The sequence below is a fragment of the Perissodus microlepis genome, chromosome 7, assembly GCF_051167445.1.
Source record: "Perissodus microlepis isolate ML-2025 ecotype Zambia chromosome 7, ASM5116744v1, whole genome shotgun sequence".
Lineage (NCBI taxonomy): Eukaryota > Metazoa > Chordata > Actinopteri > Cichliformes > Cichlidae > Perissodus > Perissodus microlepis.
The window spans coordinates 43,642,302-43,664,279 of NC_140467.1; the positions used below are offsets into that span (position 1 = coordinate 43,642,302).

The following is a 21,978-nucleotide window of genomic DNA, read 5'->3' on the forward strand; positions in this document are numbered from 1 at the left end:
GGCTGGTCCCTGACAAGCCGTCTGCTCAGATAAGATCCATGACTATGCTCGAGAGTATTTACGAGAAAAGGGATGTGTAGTGAAAACAGAAGTACGAGTGAGGCGATTCCCGTCTTCCTGTTTTCGACTCGTACTCTATCCTATTTCTGTAACTACTACACTGCTCATTCACAACTTATTTGAGTGCAGCATGTGTTTCTGACACAGAGCATGCCCCGTCCAGGCAGACAGGTGGGCCACTGCTTGAACAGGACCTATTGCCATGACAAAGGATTCCCTCTGCGGCGGCGGTGGCAGATTAGTGGGAGGTGTCGCACAGAGGCTAGGTGAAGCCAGCGCTACCTGTCTGAACTACAAGCGAGCAGCCTGGAATGATCACTCCTTAACGCTGTCCTTCAGTGTCGCCCTTAAAAATCTTTGTATAAAAAAAGCTGCAGCGCATTTATTTAAACAATGCCGGCATCTGATATCGAATGCCTAGATTAAGGTTTGTTTACTCATCATTTCATCTGACAGATCCTGATTTTGTAATCATCTTTTTCTTATTTATATACACATAGATTTGAAAGATGCTAAATTTATACTGACAACTGTATGTGTAGACAAGCCTGGAATGACTTAATCCCTTGTGCTATACACTTGCATTATTCTATAACAAAACACACCAGTGAGCAGTTTCTTCCTCCGCTTTTATAATGTTCACCAAGGACAGCGTGGGGTGTCTTCCATTAAAAACACACAATTCAACAGCTTAATGTAGTCTTAACCAAGTTTAACACTACATATGTCGTGGCTAATGCTTCTTAAAAAATTTTCCTTTACCTTTTCTTGCTTATTGGCTAATTTATTCTTTAAAAAACACTTGTGTTTACACAGGAAACAAGTCATTCTGCGTGCTATCACTGCATGTCTTTAGCTACAGTTTGAAAAATTGTTACTAAAGACTGGTTTATGGCTAGACTCCCATGATTTTGGCGGGTAAATAACTGTGACTGAGACGTGCACTGAGCAGGCCATTTACAGCAGAAGAATAAACAGCATCATGGTGACACTACATCTAAGCTATTACTCACATACTCCTGCTATTTTTGTATGTTTTGCTACTTATTAGATGTAGGGGGAACCTGATGCAGCATAGTTTCACGTAGTGATAGCGTATCGATACAGGACCGACAATCCCAAAATACTCAATTCGATGAATAAGCGGGATCACCTCATGTACCACCATCCATCCTGAGATAATGTTAGCCAAGGAAACTGAAAAAACATCCAACACCAGCACAATCACTCACACTTTTGATCATAAGGCGATTGGTACATGTCACCTGGTAGGAGGCAACCTTTCTGCAAACAGTTGCAGTCTGACTTGGACTGACTGCAACCGCTCTCGGCGAGATTGTCGAAGGTTTGCAAATAGTTGCAAGTAGTTTATAAATACAGACTGCAGGCATGTTGCCCTCAGTCTGAATGAATCTTTGTCAATGAGCAGAATTCAAGGGGACTCGACTCAATTGGCTGCCAGCTGGTTGCATTCTGGTTATGTTACTATAGAACAGGAATGTTGCTGAGTGCAATTGTAATAGTTAATAGTGAATTTTTACACAGACAGCAACGGACATGTGATTTTTGACATCACAATTAAAGTTATCACAGTTAATTGCTCTATCATCAGAAACAGATTGAATGTAACTGCCAACTTATTGTTTTATTCAGTTGTACACTGATATCAGTCTGAATTTTTTATTCATTTATAGCAGGTTCCAGTGACAGCGTTGGTATGGTAAATGGCCTGTATTTGTATAGCGCTTTACTAGTCCCTAAGGACCCCAAAGCGCTTTACACGTCCAGTCATCCACCCATTCACACACACATTCACACACTGGTGATAACAAGCTACATTGTAGCCACAGCCACCCTGGGGTGCACTGACAGAGGCGAGGCTGCCGGACACTGGCGCCACCGGGCCCTCTGACCACCACCAGTAGGCAACGGGTGAAGTGTCTTGCCCAAGGACACAACGATCGAGACTGTCCAAGCCGGGGCTCGAACCGGCAACCTTCCGATTACAAGGCGAACTCCCAACTCTTGAGCCACAATCGCCCCGATGCTTGACAATCTAATCTGCAGCAAGAGAAAAACTGAAGTGACATAACTATCTTTTTGGTAAAACAAATACTGACAAAGTTTAACTCACAGTTTTTCATCCTGCAATCAGCGAGTTAACTGTCTTACTACAACAGGCAGCCAAGTGGAAAGGCATGCGGTAGACTGAGCTCAGCCGCAGGCTGCCGCTGAGAACCACAACAACATATGGGTCCTGGGGGCTTTTTTTAGGTGATCATAATTTGCAGTTTAAAAAACTAATGATAAATCTCTGAATATCTCAAAATGTTAAAAATATCTATCGTATTGAGAGGACCGACAATCTACTACTACTAATATACATGACATTATTTGCTAATAATTATTTATTTTTAGAGGTTGTTATGGTAGAAACAAACAAACAACCTATATATATATATATATATATATATATATATATATATATATATATATATATATATATATATATATATATATATACATATATATTAAACAGCTATACATTTTTCATTCTTAAGAGTGTACCAAATACCAAAAACAGTAGTCTTGCTGTATAGTTCCAACACACAATTCAAATGATGCCCAGTTTAACAATTTCTTGGCTCAGCAGACCACGACATGCACACTATCCAACCACCAGCTCTTTTTCATCCCTAAGCAACCTTGCAATATTCTCTACCATTAATAACAAGCAGACGCAAACAGCTTAAATTAAAAAGGCACCACTCCTGATTACCTGTTTCTTCTTACAAGCCATGGCCGCTCACCTGCCATAAATCAAGACGCCGCTGTTAATGCTATTCCCTCAGCCTCATCTCTTAGCATTTTTATGTCCACGCCAGACAGTAGCATCATCATTATACAAGCAAGATCTCTATTGGAATACAGGTTGGCTAATGAGCACCTTTTAGTTGATCACATTAGACCTCTACTTGAGGACACTTAATTACCAGTGTTACACTCCACGTGCCTCTGTCGAGGGGGACAGGAGAAGTCCTTTAATTAAGGTCTCTCCATTCCACATATGTTTGCACAAGCCTGGGATGTAGGATACATTCACACCCCGGATGAAGGCGACGAGGTGCATGGTGTGTACGCGCACGCAACAGTGGGAGGACTTTAGTGTGCCCGTGCACTTTTGCGATACATATGTTTGAGTGTGGGAATGTGGGTGTTTATTTTTCTTAACCCACCCCCCACCACCACCTCTCTTTTTGTGTTGCTGCTTGTGTTTGTGAAAGCATCTCCGGGTGTGTTTGTCTGCCTGTGTGTATAATATGACGGGTGTTTGAAGTTTGCCTCCAGAGTCTGCATGGTTTACAGTGTGCCCAGTGCAAACACACACACACAGGCTTCCTGTGTTGTGAGGCTCTTAACTGTCTCCTCCTTGCGTTTCATATTCAGGCTGGGACTCAGTCTTATAAGAACCTGCCCAGTCCACAGAAAGATGACTGTTCCCTCTCTCTCTCTCTCACTCACTCTCTTTCCCATTACATTCTCCCTCTTTAATTTTCTCTCGTGCTCTGTCTCACTCTTTCACTCTCAGTTTCTCGCTCAAATAGGCTGAGGCTAGCAGTCAGGAAATGCACATCAGTCATAATACTTTCCTAAAATGAAAACAGATTCTGCTTCAGTCCATCAGCCTCTCCCTCTCTCTCTGCTCGCTCCTTTAGCCCAAAACATTCCTGTTTCTCCTCTTCTCCCTTTCCTCCACCCTTCCCTGTTTCAGTGCCACTTCGACTTAGCTCACCGTGTCACCTCTTTTTCCTTTCTTTTTTTTTTTTTTTTTTGCCTCCCACCTAAAAGGTTCTTGTTTGCTTTCTGTCACAGATGGATGATCTCCAGCACACAAGACAGTTGTTTTGTGGGTTGTGTGATTGCAGCAATCTCAAGAATCTGACACGGGCCACACGGAGCTCATGACAGTAATCCTACCGTGCCCCCATGAAGTTCCCACATTATGGGAGCTTATGCTTCCTAAGGTACCCTTGTTTTTTTACTGGTGCGGGTTGCAATAACAGTAAGCAAGTCGGTGTGAGCGACAAGGTTAATGCATGCTGGAATGCTGTTTAACAGGCTGTCAGAGCAGGAGCGCTCAGTGATTAGCCACTAGAACACAACCTAGAGGGAAAGATAAAAAAACACAAACATCCCACCTCAGAGCCAGTTTTATTGTCATGAAAAAGAAAAAAAAAACCTGATGCTACCTTCGACTGATTCATAAAATCAGAAGAATAGGAGTAGCTGGTTCATCTAATCTACAAAGCAATAGTAACTAAGCTTCCACTCTACCTTTGTAGCTTTGTAACAGTTACCAGCTACTTTCCTCTAAATGATTGTTTCCTGATGTGCTTATAGTTCAGACAGAAAGACCTCATCTCCATCATGCCTGCATCTAGTGGTGAGTTTAAAAGCATCATAAGGAATGAATGCACTGCAGGAGACCTGTGGATGTTAAATGTTATGAGTATTTATATATTCTACATTATGCTGTAGATCTTGTATTTTAAGTTGTATTTGTAGCTTTCTTTTTTGAGTATATTATATATTTATTATATTGTGATTGATTACCTTGGCCAAGCCTCCCTTGTAAAACAGATCTGAGCTCATTGGGACTTCCTGGTTAAATAAAGGTAATAATTACTCTCCTTGTTGATCAATATTCCATCCACTAATCAATAACCGTTTCTGCATTAAAGCGACGCCTGCAGGAAACAATAAGCGCGAATATGCTGAAGTTTTTGTTTGCTGATTCATTTCATCCCCTTCAGGTGATATTAACAGCACCTCAACCTCCACCTCTGCCGCATTTTGTCACATGAGCATCAAAATGCAACTCTTCATTGCTGTCTCTTTGTCTCCATCATCCCCTCTAATCAGGATACTCGGTGTCTCATTAGTGTTTTGTCCCGTCTTGGAACTGCATGAGTCCTGCCAGTGAGCAACCACTTAGGCACCAGCCAGTCATAAATATTCTAAACAAGTCAGCTGATGGATGGTGTCTTTCTCCCTGCGTTTGAAAGGGATGTTCACGATGGCCAATAATGCCACAGCGAGTGAATGCAAGCTCTCTCCCCCGACACACACCCACGCACACACAAGGGAATATCCACGAATGACACGGTGACAGAGAGGCAATCGATGTTTTCTTTTCTGACAGGCTGACTTCTAGCGTAATGCCAGTGTTTCTGTGCAACTGCAATCCAAACAAGCGTCTCAAATAGCTCGAGATTCCCCCCTTTGTTCCAGTTACAGACACCAATATTACTCAAGTACACAAGAAAGAAGAAGTGATGATTCATTTTGACTTTCTGTGCTAACTACAAAGTCTATTCTTCCCCTATCTCCTGTTTTGTGTCGTGCTTTTTAAATCATGTGACATGTGCCCCTATAACTTCTGTATGTAGTGTAACAGGGTCCCAACTGCTGTTGCAGGTCGACAACCTGCATGATCACCTAAAGAAAAGCCCCCAGGACCCATATGTTGTTGTGGTTCTCAGCGGCAGCCTGCGCCTGAGCTCAGTCTACCGCATGCCTTTCCACTTGGCTGCCTGTTGTAGTAAGACAGTTAACTCGCTGATTGCAGGATGAAAAACTGTGAAAGCACCGCCGCTCGGTTCCCTTCCACCCTCTGCAAAAATGCTGCTGCCTGGAGAGTCAAAAACACCTTGTTTTCAGTGTGAAAGTGCTGCTTCCGTTGTGTGCCTAATACATGATGCTGCCTGTCAAGATCTCTCTTGCTTTGAAAAAAAATTCTCCTGTGAGACAATTATTCCACTAATTCTCATTCTCAGAACTTCTTCTATTTCCAATTTATGAGCTAGGTAGCATTTTTTTCCTAGCAGTGCCATGCATAAAACTATTATTTTCTGAAAATCAGAGTTTTTTGGGGTTTTTTTGTTTTTGTTTTTGTTTTTTTTTTTTGGGGGGGGGGGTTGTTTGGGGGTTTTTTGGTTTTTTTTCTTGCTTTATTCTCTGGCTGTAGAGATATCTGACAGTGGCAGCAGCAGGGCTCCTTTCCAAGTTAGTTGCTTGGCAATGCATTAGAGTTCCTGCAAGATTTCCAGTGAAATGATTATTTAAAGGGGGTGGAGGATAATGGCCACTGTGCTCTTCATAGGGAGAAAATAAATGACTGTTTATCTATTGTTTACTTGCCAGATACATGCAAATACACAAATAATTGACCAGTCAGTTGTGGTAGCATTTGAACCCTGCGTTTTAAAGCGCCACGAGATTTGTTTTGGTTTGAAAATGTGATGGCAAAGTTGAATTATTCTCGTTAAACCCTCCTTTTATGATATCAGGCATACAGTGGTGAAATATGCTGTTTATTCCGAATCACTAACCCGTGTTAATGATTGCCTAATAACAACATCAGCGATTGGTTCACCTTCGTACAGCAGACACACATTAAAGCGTGCCTCCCCACTGTCTTATGACTTGTCCATCACAGCCGCCTCGCGTGTCTGTGACGAACATGATTTATTAATACCGTACCAGAGAGAAGATGTTGGAGTGGCAGTCCTCAAGGCTTGCCCCGTTAGCCACCCAATTCGCCGATGTAGTCATAATGGTCCGCCTTTGGGGTCGTCAGCGCAGGGCATGTCGAAATCCTACATCGGTTATCAAACACCGAGCAGGGGCTGACAAATCGGTTCCCTCACGAGTCTGCCCCCCAAAAATATAAAAAAAAAATTAAAAATAACAATTTATATATAAAAAATGAAATTTAAAAAAAAACAAGCAGGTTTATAACCTCACAAGAGGTCCGGATAATAGGCTCGGAGTGGTCGGATGGGCGTTTTCAAAAAGAAGTGCAGAATGCATTAAAAAAATAAAAACAAAAAAAGCCTGTGTTGTAGTGTTGATATATCCAAGCGTGTGCGGGGGATCACAACATTGTTACAATCCAGGTCGGGCGATTCCAAATCTGATCACTGTCAACAGCCGGAGAGCGCACAAATGTATCCATTTCAATCCCGAGGAAGATCCGCCTGTTTCCAAATCAGTCTCTCCGCGGATAGTTTCATCATTAAATGACCGTAATCCATTTGTAATGGGGGGAAACGACTCCCTTTTCTTCCTCGCTCTGGGAACAGCCTACCTCCTCTCCTCCTCCTAAAACAAACAAAAAAAATTAAAGAGTCAAAACTTCTTGAAATATAATCGCTGCACTGCGAAACAATCAAGTTGAGGAGCACGCAGGATATCTGATTCCGTTTCCACAAGCTGATGCACCACTTGTGATAGTTTTCGAGAATCGCGTGTGCTATTTATAGCCGTCTTTCTTGTCACAACCGTTCCTCTCACAATAATGTAACCCCAGTGTGCGTGAAAACACGCACACACACACACACAAACGGGTGGTGCGGGCAGGAATGTTTAATCCCTCTGTTGCTCTTGAATTAAACGGGAGCGCAGACGGAGAGGTTTCTAAAAAAAGCTTCCCCCTCCACACACACACAAACACACACCAACCAACCAAGTGCTCCTCCGCGGCAGGACGGACAAAGTCGAGCGGGTTCCTCAGTTAGCCTGAATCATGAGTCAAAGCGTTGAGACAAGAAAAAAACTATTCTTGCAGGGCTCACTCCACCAGCAGGAAAACGACAAACAGGCGTCTGTGCAGACGGAGGTTTGAAAAAATCCTTCCTTCCTTTCAGCTTTGTATCATTACGAAACGTCCTCTCGCGACCACAACAGCCTCAGTCTTGCACACCAGAAAAAAATACATATATCAGGTAGGATTTCTTTAAAAACGCACAGTTCAAGCAGAAATGTCCGTCCTTGTCTGGCGCCCGTTGCTGACATAAAGAATATGTTGCATGCTGCAGATATAAAGATATTTGAAATGTCTCATAAAGCACCACCTCGGCATTTAAAAGCGCATCCTCCTGTTTCTCTTTCGCTATTGAATTAAATCCTCAAAGGCGTGTTTGGTTTCCTCGGCGGCGACTCCTTCCTCATTGTTTATCTCTCAGACGGCGTTATTATGCAGCTATGGAAGTGTATGCGTGCGCGCAGCCCGAATGTGTCACTCTCACCCTCCGTGTCTGTTTGTTTTACGCCGAGCGCCGTGGCGTTTCTTCGCTCACGATCGTCCAGCCCACCGCGCATTGTAATGTAATGGCGGTCGGAAGCGTACTACCCGAGACTCGCCTTTTCCATTTGGCCAAGTTTGTACTCACGTGATCAAAGTCCAGGATTACAGTAGTTGAGTGTATTTGATATTAGAGGCGGACGCGACAGTGCGCTTTGTTTCTGTGATCTTTTGTTCTGCCTGAAACGCGCCGTGAAGGGTTATTATTTTATTTATTATATATATATATTATTTTTTTTATCACTGCACGGTGTCATTCTGTGATGCATTGGTTACATAATGTATCTGTGCTCTCACAACAGAGGATGTGACAGAATAGAGGTCAGAATGACTTACTGAGCACACTGTGTTTCATAAGAGATATCTATGTAGGTTAGTCTTACACTCAGCATGTGCATCACATATAATCTGCAAACATTTCTGAGGCTTGTCTCACACGAAAAAATGAAAATATTCAATAGGACTCAAACAAAAGATTGGGAGTTATTTAGAGTGGTTGTATTCAGGGCTGCAGCCAAGATTTGAAAGACACACAGGTTATCATGAGTCAAGTCCACCATGAACCCCACCCTAGCCCCAAGGCCTAAGACGCCAGAACCAAGGTCATGTTGAGTTGGCTGTTTAACTGTATATCTACTTACTACTATATTTCAATTATTGTTTTAGTGTATGGTGTTAAAAAAGTTAAATATTTATTTTTAAAAACATTTAAAAATGCTAAAATGCATTTTGAATATATTTTTAATGCTAAAATATAATTGTTGCTGTCATCAATGAATTTTCAAATGTACAGTTTTACAAAAAAAGAAAAAGAAAACAGTCAAGCACAATTTTTAAAATTAAGATACCAAATTCCTGTTAGTTATTAAGTTATTCGCCTGGTGGTGAACAAACTATGCTGAAGGGTGTTTCTTTCGTCTCTTTGCTTTTTACATTTTTATCTATCGGGTGTTATTAATGATAGATCAACAAATAGCTAATATTGGGAGATAATAGTAGCCTGCTGATACGGCCCCATTCAGGCTTTCGCAACTGGGCAATAGTTTGCTAAAGCTTTTACTATACATTAAAACAGCATTAAAAGTGAAAGTACCTCTGTAATTTGCTTACAGCTTTACATATTCCAAAACATTAAGGCCACACATTTGATAAATGCAGGTTTGAATAGAGATTTGTTGGTTTCCTCTCAAGATCAACAATTGTGTACACGCTTAGCAAATTCTGTCATTGATGCTTTTTTCTTTGTAATATGTGTAGTTATTGTTTTAGCATGAAAATAGATCAAATAAATAATTTGAAAAGAATCTCATGCTATTGTTAAATTTTAATTTCAAATTTAAGTAAGCCAAGAAACTCAACCCATCACAAATACTTCGCTCTGAACGGATAATTGGAGGTGAGCTTCCCTCCCTCCAAGACATCTACAGGAAGCGGTGCCTGAGGAAAGCGGGGAGGATCATCAAGGACTCCAGTCACCCCAGCCATAAACTGTTCAGACTACTTCCATCAGGAAGGAGGTTCTGCAGCATCCGGTCCCGAACCAGCAGACTGAGAGACAGCTTTTTCCATCAGCCCATCAGACTGCTGAACACGTCATAGACACCTCACCTTCACTACTGGAACTTCAACATTATGCACTCCACACTGTATATAAATGCCTCTGTTTTGCACATGTCTCAACCAACTCTGTATATTTTTATATATTTTATTTTATTGTTTACTCTATTTAATTTGTAAAATATGTATACTTACACACACACACACGTAGAAAAACATATTTAGTATACACATCCAGTAATGCATATACTATTATATATTGTACATATATTTATTAGTCTCAGATTTAGCCATTCTTATATTTTGCTTGTTTTACGTTATTGTATTTTTGCACAACTCTGTTGCTTGTGAAGCTCGCACACAAGAATTTCACTCACATGTACTGTACCAGTGTACCTGCACATGTGATGTGACAATAAAAGTGATTTGATTTGATTTGATTTGATACTTACTCGGGTTTCCAGGGAGAATACCAGAGACATGAAATTGCCTGGAAATATTCCAGTTTTGCTTGATTTAATCTATCCAGTGGAAGCGCATTATAATAATATGTACTGATTGTTATTCTGTCAATGCAGTGTACACAAGTTATATTTATATTACAAGTGTACTGTTAGAGATTTTGTAAACTCCATCCATAAACATGCGGTTCAGGTCCTGTGTCAAGCAGTCTCCTTTGAGGCTTAAGAACAAAGCATTATTATGCAGACACTCTTTCCTTGTTCTGCAGAGGCCATTCAGAAGTCAGCACATAAAATATTTGTGTTACTGTTAGTGACTCACATGCTGTACATACATTATATTTGTTTGGGTTTTCTTTATGGTTGGATATCAAAGTTAACTGGATTCGGTCTTTAATCTTGCTCAGCTGTTACTTAGTTATGCTAACCTGATGCTCTTTTTTTTCTGAAAAGAGAATGTCTTTTCTGACTACACTGAAGTAACTGGGCTGCTCTTGCTCAAAACAGAAGAATATGCAGACCTTTGCATGTGGATCCCCCTAGAGGCCTTAAGATTCAATAGTTACTTTATTTAGCCCAAAAGCTTTTCATCTCTCCGCCCTCAGAAAAATGAAATATGTCATTGAACACTGACCTGATCTGACTTTTTCATTTGGAGTCATATAATGATTTTTAAGTGCTTACACACTGCAAAACCACCTGCCCGTGTATTATTTTCCCTCTGTTGAACTGAGATGTTATCTTTAGAGAAAAAGCAGCTGAGAAGGGCCACCAGTGTCTCACAGCCTTTGTATGACTCATTAGACGCATTCTAAAAGTGACATATATGAATAATATATATAAAAAGAAATTAGTAATATAAAAAAGTATTTGTAATAATACTAACAATAACTGACTGATGTAGTGTTTTGATTAATTTAATCATGTGAGTCATGACTGTCAGGTGGACACATGATGCAAACTTTTCACGCAGCAGCTTTGGGAAATTTGCAGCCATCTGAACCTTATTTGAAGTGTATAAACATTTGCTCAGTGGCACTTCCAGGCTAATCAGAAGATCCTTTCCACACAAGAGACGTTACCTCTAATTCCAGATCTAACAGAGCTATTTACGGATGTCTGTATATTCCCTTTGTTGCCTTATGTTTCCAGTGAAGATCGCAATATGCTGACTTATCTAGTCCATCCTGACACTGGTTCAGTTCTCACATTAATCACTACATACAGCTTTATGTATTTGAGAAAACAGCCAGAAGCTGGTACATATTGCCACAGACCAGAAGCCTTTAGTCTGGTGATTCCTCTTATATCTGCACAAAAAAAAAAGCAGAGAGGGGGCAAGATATGAATCAGATGGATGAGCGAGAGGAGCTTAGCCTGGTGGTTATCGATCCCTTTGCTCCTGGAATGATCCAGAACTCATTTGGACACTTTCCCCCCTCTTTTGTTCAATACACCCTTAAAGGCTTTGAAGACAGTTTGGCCCACTTGGTGTGAAGCTGATAGGATGAGATGCTATCAGTTTGAATAAATCTATTTCAATATGCCACACATTTCCCCTTTGTCAGGCCCCTGCTGACCGAGGAGAAAGGAAGCATTACTGCTGTGATTAAAGATAATATGTTTGTCCGGACAATCTGTTTAGATGTGCCGTGCATCCGTGTGTGCTTTATTCAGGAAGTGTGTCTCCTGACATGTAAAAGGACGCTTTATATCAGTCAGGACATCAAGTTTTATTAAAGCTCCTAAAAAATGTGTTTGCGGTTCTTAAATATTTATTAGTGATATTAAATATTCATGATGAGATATAACAGCCAAAGTTTAAGTTGGAAAACATCCTTATTAGTAAGATTTTTTTTTCTGTTGCTAATACGCTTGAATAGCTTTGCACCACATGAACAACGTCAAACAAAGACATTTCCTATACTGCTGTGGAGCAAATAAAAGTTGTTCACAGAAATCAGCCCTGTCCCCTGTGATACCAAAACAGCTCTGACTCATGTGGGCACAGACACAGGACCTCCCATGGGAATGTGGGCAGCAGAGCCTTTGGATTCATTGGGTGGTGAGATATCTGTGCATCCCATTTGTTCTGGCAAATCTCGCGGTCACTTGATCTGATCGGGATCTTTGGAGTCCAAATCAGTACTTTGTGCTTTTTGCGGTGTTCCTGGAGGCAGTACTGAGCAGTGTTTATACGGCGTGCTGGGTCACCCTGCTCCGCTGCCGAGGCAGCTGACACTGGGGGAAGGGGCTGCCTTTGCCAGGGTTAGGTATATGTCAAAAAATAACATCCACATCCACATCCACTGCGTTATTTTAGTCACGTTTATAATCAAGAGTAGCACACGGTTAATTACATATTTGACATGTTAACAAGCGTGATTGTAAAATATATACTTTAATTAGGCTATTTATTTAATATGAGGGCCAAAAAATGGTCACATAAGGGTGTGAATAATAGAAAAACACCAATAATTGTCATCTTGTTAAGCCACCTCCATAAAACTATTTTCTTCTGCTCATCCAATTTAAGGTTATAGTGGTGGTGGACACCCCAGCTGTCACAGGGCGAGAGGCACGGTACACCCTGGGCAGGACAGCAGTCTGTCGCAGGGCTAATAGAGCAATCCATGCTTTCTCCACACAAATTTCCCAGTCAGCCAGCCAGTATATTAAAACCCACAACCTTCTTGCTGTGAGGTGACAGTGCTAATCACTGCACCACCGTGCCATGTTTCACCCACAGGAAATGTATTTTAAGGTTGTGATACAGCTTGCACATGTAGTTGATTGCTTTTGATAAGGCAGAACTAGAGACATTCCTAGCCATGGATTTACACTTCATGAAGACGTTACTCTGAATGTGATTGTGAAAATCAGTTTTCAGGGACAAACACTGCTGTGTTTTCCAAATGTTTCACACAAAGGCTGCCATCCACATTATTATTAATTCAAGACGAGCATATTGCAGGGGATTATGGGCATCAAAGGGAGTTCATCATTCACAGCCAGAGAGGAATGTGTTTCTTTTGAGAATGAGCAGTCGCCTCGCAGTATCTTCATTAGCGATTGATGAATTACCGTGTGCTGAGTTAACATGCACCTAGCAGCAAATCCTCTCGGTAAAATCAGATGGGATTCTCGCCTCTCTTCGTGGGTCCAATACCACTCTGGCATTTCCTGGAGCGCGGAGAGTCTGGCTGAGAAGAATAGATAGTGTGCATTATAATGAACATGGGCTGACACCGCCTCATCCATCATTTCACCCGGGAAAATTATAGCAGTGCCAGAGAGAGAAGGAGAGAGAGGGACTTTAAAAGAGGGGATGTCTACAGGTCTGACTTCTCCCAGGCTGTCATCGGCTCGTTGTTGTTATTGTTTTTAACTGCTCAATCTGATTTTGCTTTGATTCTTAGGAAGATACTGTCTAGCTGCTGGGCTCCACTTCAGGTTACTGCATATTAACTTGGCCATCATAGGCCCAGAGCCAAATATTCTAAAGACAATCCATTTTAAATGTCTGCATATAGGCACGTTGCATGTTGGTCAGTCACTTGATCCATCACTGGTGTAAATATCTAGAAGACAGTAAAAGCATCGCCATCAGATTTTGCATACACATTTCCTCTTAGAGGATGAATCCTAATGACTGAGAGGATACCTTTCCTTTTATTAGTGCACCATCGGATTATTGAAAGCCAGGTGATCAACATTTACATTATTAAATGGCTCAGTTATTTTATACATACATTCATATTTCCAAAAAGATGAATCTTACTGTCTTTATTAAATTGTCTAGTGACTTACCTGTGCAGGTATGAATATGTCTTGGAGAGAGGGCAGTGGGCAATCCTGGAGAGTGAGAAGAGGCCTGAGGAATGGAAAAGCAGTGTACCGGTACTGATTTGCAAGGCTGATGTGCAGAGTAGTAACTACAGAGGGATAAAACTGAGGAGCCATATCGTGAAGCTATGGGAAGGAGTTGTTGAAGTTCGGTTACAAACAGAGCTGACAGTCAGTTGGCTGAGAAAGAGCACTGCAGATGTGATGTCTGCTTTGAGAGTTTTGATGGAGAAGTATAGAGAAGGTCAGAGGAAGCTGCACTGTCTTTGTGGATCTAGAGAAAGCATATTATAGGGTGCCAAGAGAGGAACTGTGGTACTGCATGAGGAAGTCAGAAGTGGCGATGGTGAGGATGGGGCAGCGAGGCAGCGGTGTGGAGTGCAGTAGGACTGACACATGGGTTTAAGCTGGTCTGTGCCCCTTCTTGTTTGCTGGTAATTGACAGGCTGACAGATTAGGTCAGGCAGGAGTTTCTGTGGACTGATGTTTATAGACAACACTGTGAACTGTAGTGAGAATAGGGAGCAGGTGGAAGAGAGGCTGGAGAGGTGGAGGCATGCACTGGAGAAAAGAGGAATGAAAGTCAGTAGTCAAGTAAGACAGAATATATGTGTGAGTGAAAAGGAGACAGGTGGAAGGGTGCAAGGAGAAGAGGTAGGGAAGGTAAATGAGTTTAAATACCTGGGTTCAACGATCCAAAGCGATAGACAGTGCACAAGATACCCAAAGGAGAGAGTCCAGGCAGGGTGGAGCAGGTGAAGACGAGTATCAGGGGTGATTTGTGACAGCAAAGACTGAAAGGAAAGGTTTACAAGATAATAGAGAGACCTGGTATGATGTATGGCAGAGATGTGAAGATTGGAAATGAGTCTATCAGAGGGCAGGTGGGCAATTTGGAGACAAAGTCAGAGAGACGTGGCTGAGATGGAGGCAGATTATTTTATTTTATCATATCAAGGGATGCAGATTTTTTGTTTATTTTTGTTTATTTCACTTCTCAGTTGTCATTCTGAGCCCCACTCCATCGTGTAGAACCACCATCATCCATATTTTATTTTCTCTGATGCTTTGGTTCAATGCTTTTCTTTCTGTCTAGTGCCAATTTGCAGACATTAGCATGTTAAACATTGTGCTGTTCCTGCTCAGCATCAGAGTGTTACCGTTATTATGAGCTAGCTTGTGTTAGCATTTAGCTCAAAGTCTCACAGAGACGCCAGCATGGTGGTTGACTCTTCTGTTGTCAGTAGTAAAGCAAATAATTTCAGTAACTGCCACTGACTAATCTTTTAAAGGGTTGCAAAGCTGACGGCCGACTTTTGGGAAAAGGTGGCAGTACAGTACAAACAGGTCACCAGTCCATTACAGGGTTGACAGAGAGAGACAACCATTCATGGTCATTCATTTGCACCTAGAGCTACTTTAAAATCACCAGTTAGTCATTGCATATAGAAAGGTGAATAATGAAAGGGAAAAACAGGATCCTCTGCTCCATCTGTGTGGGAAACTGGAGGATCTGGGAATTTTGTTTGCATGGTTTGGGTCAGATAGTCTCCTTAAAATGAAGGGTCATTGTAAAAAAAAATTAAATTAAATTAAATTAAAAAAATTAAGTAAATTGCCCTGATTGATTACCTTCATCCCATTATGAAACATCCCTACCCTGATGGAAGTGGTCTCTTCCAGGATGACAATGGCCCCATCAATATTGCACGAGGAGTCACCGAATGGTTTGATGAGCATTAATATGATGTGGATCTTATGCAACCCAGCTGAATGTCCATGGGAGATTTTAGCCTGATGCGTCAGACAGCGCTGTCTACCACCATCCATCAAAGCACCAAATGAGGGAATGTCTTTCATGAGAGTGATCCTCGTTCTCCCTCCGCTAGACTTCCAGGAACTTTGGAATCAGAGCCAAACCCCATTAAAGTACTCTGGGTCTCATCATCTTACCCATGCAGTTTATTCCTGTTTTTCCTTTAATTTGTCCTCATGTGCGGGACTTTGGACTGTGGAAGCATCTACATGTGAGGAAACAGAGCGGCCCTACCTGCCCTGCTTGTCTCTTAAACCCACTTTTTTGCAGTGAGGGGACAGCACTGCCTGCATGTTTTAATATTTTTCTGTTTTATTTTGATTTTTTTCCTACTACTAAAGGCAGCACTGTGCCTTTCACCAACAACATCTCTCTGTCCCCTATGAACCCACCATAATTCATCCTGATACCGGTGCCGATCTCCTGATTACCTTTTTTTCTGAATGTGCAACGCGACAAACTTAAATTACACACCGAAAGTCGAATTATTCTTATTATATGCAAGGACACAGGAGACGGTGTATTTGTGTACCTGCGTGTGTGCGTTTTTCATCTCAGATCTCGAGTGATTCACTCAAGCACGCTGTGAAGACTGTTGTAATGGTGTTTCCGCAGCATATTGATTTCACGATGAGCAGATGATGTCTTTGTAAGATGACTCAAGAGATGGGGAAATTAGATGTTATCGCGCAACAACAGAAGATGAGGAATCATATGGTAGGTTATCTGATTTTTAGAATTACGTCGAGCTGTCACACTCACCGCTGCACAGGGTGTACGCAGCGAGCCTCTAACGATGCAGAGAAGGTGATTAGCACACACAAGTGCGAGACGGTAAACAAAATATAGATTTTAATTTACATTGCAAATAGCAGCTGCAAAGTTATGCAGGGTAGAAGATAGCCCGGAGGTTAGAGCGAGGCATTTAATCCTCAGCGGCCACTATAGAAACGTGGTTTCGTTGTGGAAAAGTATGGCTGGAGTCATGTGTGGCTCTTTCATGTAGAAAGATTACCACAGATAGTGGATTTGAAGTGACCACGGCAACATTTCCACTTGGCTGCACCCTCTGATGCCACCTGAACAGAATTCAGCAGGAGTCTTCAAGCGCTCTCATACATAATGTATCGCTGAAGGTCTGCTCAGTTTTCATGTTCTCCTAATTCATTTCACAAAGAGAGAACGAGAGAGAGCTCTGCCAGCATACAGAGCACACAGACTGTATCACACGGTAGTGCTTGGCAACACTGATACCAAGTACATACAGGACCAGTATCACTGATACCAAAACCAATATTCTTAACCTATAAAGGAGGCTAACGTGGGGGCAAGGAGTGTGTCATGACTTATGAGATGAATCATATCATCAACTTGCAAATTCTGAACAGCTTTCAATGATGACTAAATAACTGTGAGTTTTACTTTCCACAACAATAAGTCGACAAAACACCTTTTAGCTTTTCATGTGTTTTGAAACTGGGTTTGTTAGAGACCTGGAATGTAACGCGTCTGTTTCTAAAGCACTTTGGATCAACTTCTGTTCTTTTAAATGTGTCATAAGCTATAAATAAAATAGACGTGACGGCCAACAGAAAAAGGTGCAGGCAGATTTCACAGTGTGTCTTTGAGGTGTATTTTTTCCATTTCCAAAAAGGTAATAATTTATTTAAAACAATTAAGCGAGCTATGCTGAACGTAGAGGATAGAAACAACGTAGCAGTTCTGTTGTGCTAGTATTGAGCCAATACCAATACTAGTCGGAATAAATACTGAACCACATGAACAAAAGGCAGTGTTGTCATCATTTATCAAAATGAAGACCCTTATTTCCCTGCATATAGCAGAATGTAGGTCTTTTAATGACACCATATAGATTTCCTAGCTGTAATATCTGATGTTTTTTTGTTTTTTTTTAAATGATTTAGTGTTGATTGCTATTATTATTTCACCCCACATTTTCAAATCAAATACTCTCTTTGGACTTTATTTTCAAGTTGAAAATAAATCAGCAACTACACAATAGCAACAATGTGCTAATACCCCCTTGTTCCCCCCTTCAACACTTGTAACAGCTTAATCCAGCAGAGTTCTTCACGCTCTTTGTCTTCACATTTCCAAGAAACAAACTGATATTTATTAGCTTAACGCTCAGTGACACGGCTCTGGCCGTGGCCTTCATTTTTTATGTCACCTCCCCTTATTTTCTTTTGTGGCCGTGATTTGATGTGCTGTGATTGTCTTTTGTTTCTCTTTTGCTCACAGCATAAAATCATTCATGAAAATCAATCCAAACACGACCCGCTCTTCTATTTTTCAAAACGTAGCCTTCCCCTGACCTCAATAAATCGACCGGCGAACGTTAAACATTTCAGTTGGTGCCCTTAAAATGGCCTTTCCACAAACATAGTCCTTCACTAAAAGGGGGGCACTAAGAACCGCGTGTGTGCATTTGTGAGAGAGAGTGAAAGAGACCGAGTTGTGTGGCAACCACCACTTTTTAGGCTTTTTTTTAAATGCTTTTACCAGTAGTGGGATATAATTATGGCCCAGTTCTAATCATTTTAATTTTGTCCATTCGTTTTAGTTGATTTTATCTTAAAGAGAACAGACTTTTTTCCTGCCCTTTTATCTGAGAGTCAAATGAAAAAACACAGGATATTTCTGGTGTTCAGAGAAATCATCATGAATTTAATAAATGTGGTTTTAAAGGGAGCTATTTCTGTGAAATTTGGTTGACTGGCTATGGTAAACGGGCTGGGTTTTTTTTTCACTCTTGCGTAACGATACTTTGGCATACAAACCAGAGCAGCCGGGGATCAAACCACCAACCTTCCAATTAGTAGACATGCCCTAACTCAAGAGAAGTCAGCAGTAAATATGTGCTGTGCAACATGCATGGACAGACTTGTAAAAGGCTTCCAACCCCACCACTTCTAGATCTTATGCAGTGTAGCTCTAAAACCTTAATTATCTTGTTGATTGAAACCTATATCATCATTCACTAAACAAGAAGCTCATGCTTTCCATAGCATCTTATTGTAGTTTTCTAACTTTTTCAAGCTCAACGCACACACACATACCACAACAATACATCAGCATCCTTTTTCCCTCTTCTTATTTGGGGCTTTTTACCCTTTATTATGACAGGACAGTTTAGATTTAAGACAAAAGCTGGGAGAGAGAGAGAGCAGGAAACAGCCTGGGGCAGATTCACACCTGGGCCTCTGCAATAGCCTTATGGCACATGGGTCATCTGCTCCAGCCAGTGAGCTAAACCGACACCCTCACTTTCAGGCTTTATTGGGCATGACTGCTGCTTTAACTCCAGTCCACCTACTGAGTGTTTCATAGCACTCAGCAGCACAGTCTGCTCGCAGGCACCAGATATCAACCAGCAGCTGATTGGATTTTAGTTTGTTATCCACATGTAGCATAAAACCTGTGAACACATCTAAGCTTTGTCCAGTGAATGGGCTTCAAACATCGGAGCCTTAAGCAGCTGCTTTTCAAGGGGCAAGCGCTTTAGAGAAACCACACAGAGTGAAAGCTCTGAGCCAAGATGGCGGCCTTGGCAGCGTTCAAGTTTAAGTTCAAACAGGTTATGTGCCTTGTGCATCCCAAAAGAGGGAAAGTCGCACGCCTTACTGTCAATACAATGTTTTTTAATATGGGATCATGAGGAGCTCAGCAAAGCCAATCTGAGGCTCTGAGGCACAAGGTCAAAGCAAGAAAAAAAAGTTGTTTTTTTTTGAAGACAAGAGGGCCAAAAAAGGTACTCATACTCTTCCACTTTGTACTTACATGGACTGTACAGTTAAAGCAGGAAAAGGGGATTAGGGAAGACGTTATGACAAGAAATGAAGGCATAACACCACTATCTCTGCTTTCAACTCATATTTCAATGGAACGTAATAATGCACATAAGCTCAGAGAGCACGCACCAAGCAAAAGAGTTTGAGTTTTACCTCGTAGCAAAAGTCGCGTAGTGTACATGTAAAGTAAAGATGCTGTAAATTTTTAGATGTCTTTCTAATGCCTGACATAATTTATATTTGCCTGTTACCTTCTGTTTATGAGAGGAATGAAGCTGGCCTAAAGGGGAGATAAAATGTGTTCGTTTCGGAAACTCTGGGCTTCATCTAGCTTCAGTATATATTTTTACAGGAATTGCATGAAAGTAGCATAATTAGTCAATAGCTGTTGTTTAGATCATGGCATGATGTGTTGCTCTTTGAGACCTTTTCGTGTGCCTCACTTTGTCAGACAGGTTCTATTTAAGTGAGGTTTGATGGTAATCAGGGCGGGGTGCGGCAGTGACATTGAACTCAGCTGTCGAAGAAAAAAAAAAAAAAAGTGGTTAATTATAGCTAATTTATGATTCAGCAGGGGAAGGGCAAATACTTTTTCCCACGTAGGCCCAAGTTGGTTTAGATAGCTTCTGTTTAAATCATCATTTAGAAACTGCATTTTGTATTGACTCATGCTATTTTTGTCTTATATTAACACTTGTTTGACCATATGAAGCAGTTAAATGTGACACGTCCAAAATACTTAGCTTGGACAAATACTTTTTCACGGCACTGTACTGCCAAAGAGCACAGAAGTTAAAACTTGAGCAACATTTGGAGTATAAAGAACAGCTTTTTAGCCTTAATAAAGTGCACCACCGAATGTGAGTTTTATCTGATATATATTAAAAAACAAATCAAAACAAAAAAACAACACTCATGGCATTCAAGTTTTTTTGCTTCAGACTGCGTGGATATCAGAGTAGGTTATGGGGGTGTAGAGGAGCAAATGAAAGGCTGGGAAATCATGGAGAGAAAACACACACACACACACACTGAGACATGTGAGAAGGAGAAAGGCAGGTCTTTTGGCCACTTGTGGCCTTCGTAACCCAGGCACAAATCATAGAGGGACATGGCAATTGGAGTGACAGATGAACAATGCTCCCCTTTTCCAGCCCCCTGTGAACAGGCCCATCCATCACAGCGGGGGAGATTAATTCAATTCATCAGTGTTTTGTCTCCATGGGCCCCCTAATGCCACCTGATATTGCTCAAAGGGGACTTATGTTTGTGGATTTGACGTGAGCTTTGCTGCTTGACACCGAATTAAAACATTACTCTTTACTTGTAGCAGTACACAGTTTTTGCCAACAGCCTGCCATCCACCTCTGCCATAATTCTGATCAAGATTAATTCTTATGAAGACAAAATTGTTTGCCAAAGGCAGCCAACAAGAACATTAAGTAGAGTTTGCAAAGAGGAGGGCTTTAGTAATGGAAGATTGATGGTCGCAAAAGAAAACACAGGTCAGGTAGATTTTATTAAGGCATTCAAGATGTACAGCACCTTGAGGCATGTTGGCACGAGACTGCCTAAGCTCATTTACACAATGACCAATTTGTCCTCTACAAGAATGGGCGTTTTTGTCTCTGCTGGCCAGCAAACACATTATTCACAAAGATCTTAATAGAGGCAGAAGCAATGTTTGTGTTAAATTAAAAAAAATAAAAAAAAATTTAAATTAGGCTTTAACGGTGCATAAACACAAAGCACTTAAAGCCAGACTTGGAGTCATGAGGCTTATGGACATGCAGCACAACAGAAAATGTCTGAGGTTCAGACATTGCCATATGTAACAGAGTATAAGCTCAGTGCAACAGCATGACTGCAATTGTGCAGAAGCAGTTCTTATAGTTAAACAGCTCGAGCCTTATCCAAAAATTGTGTTAGTGATGACACCCAGTGGCTGCAAGATGCACAACAAGTGACTTTTTTTTTTTTTTAAATAAATGTAAATGCTCAGTTGTGGTCTGAAAAGGCTTCTCTCGAGATGCCGTAGTTCATTACAGTTGAATAGTATCGCTGTGGAGATGCCCGCCTTGTGCACGTGTTACAGAATTGGCATTGGAGCTGTAGTGCTTACATAAAAACCCAAGTTCAGGTTTACAAATATCTTGCAGGTTCTATTTTTTGTTCCTTTCATTAAATTGTGGTACAGAAATGTAAAGTAGGAGGCCCAGTGCTTAGCAAGAATTGCTGCAAGTTTTCATGGCATAGATTCGTCAAGTTATCGGAAATACT

General features: G+C 41.2%; 1 protein-coding gene and 1 long non-coding RNA gene across 5 annotated transcripts in view; one reads left to right on the top strand and one right to left on the bottom strand.

Annotated features, from left to right (window-relative positions):
- Window positions 1-8,315, bottom strand: part of LOC146383800 (mediator of RNA polymerase II transcription subunit 13-like) — an 89,043-nt gene extending 80,728 nt beyond the window's left edge. Inside the window, exons 1-2 of one of the 4 annotated variants that reach the window (XM_084935260.1) lie at window positions 7,589-8,314; window positions 6,604-7,224 (exon numbers count right to left, since the gene is read on the bottom strand). In XM_084935260.1, the coding sequence (XP_084791386.1) occupies window positions 6,604-6,675 (72 nt within the window). In that variant the 5' untranslated portion in view covers window positions 6,676-7,224; window positions 7,589-8,314. Of the gene's footprint in view, window positions 1-6,603 lie in introns of all 4 variants that reach the window. The other 3 variants (XM_084935262.1, XM_084935263.1, XM_084935259.1) reach the window with 3 other exon arrangements.
- Window positions 7,765-10,198, top strand: LOC146383801 (uncharacterized). The gene is made up of 2 exons (XR_014800786.1): window positions 7,765-7,847; window positions 9,548-10,198. It is a non-coding gene; the product is annotated as an uncharacterized LOC146383801 (long non-coding RNA).
- The last annotated feature ends 11,780 nt before the right edge of the window (window positions 10,199-21,978 follow it).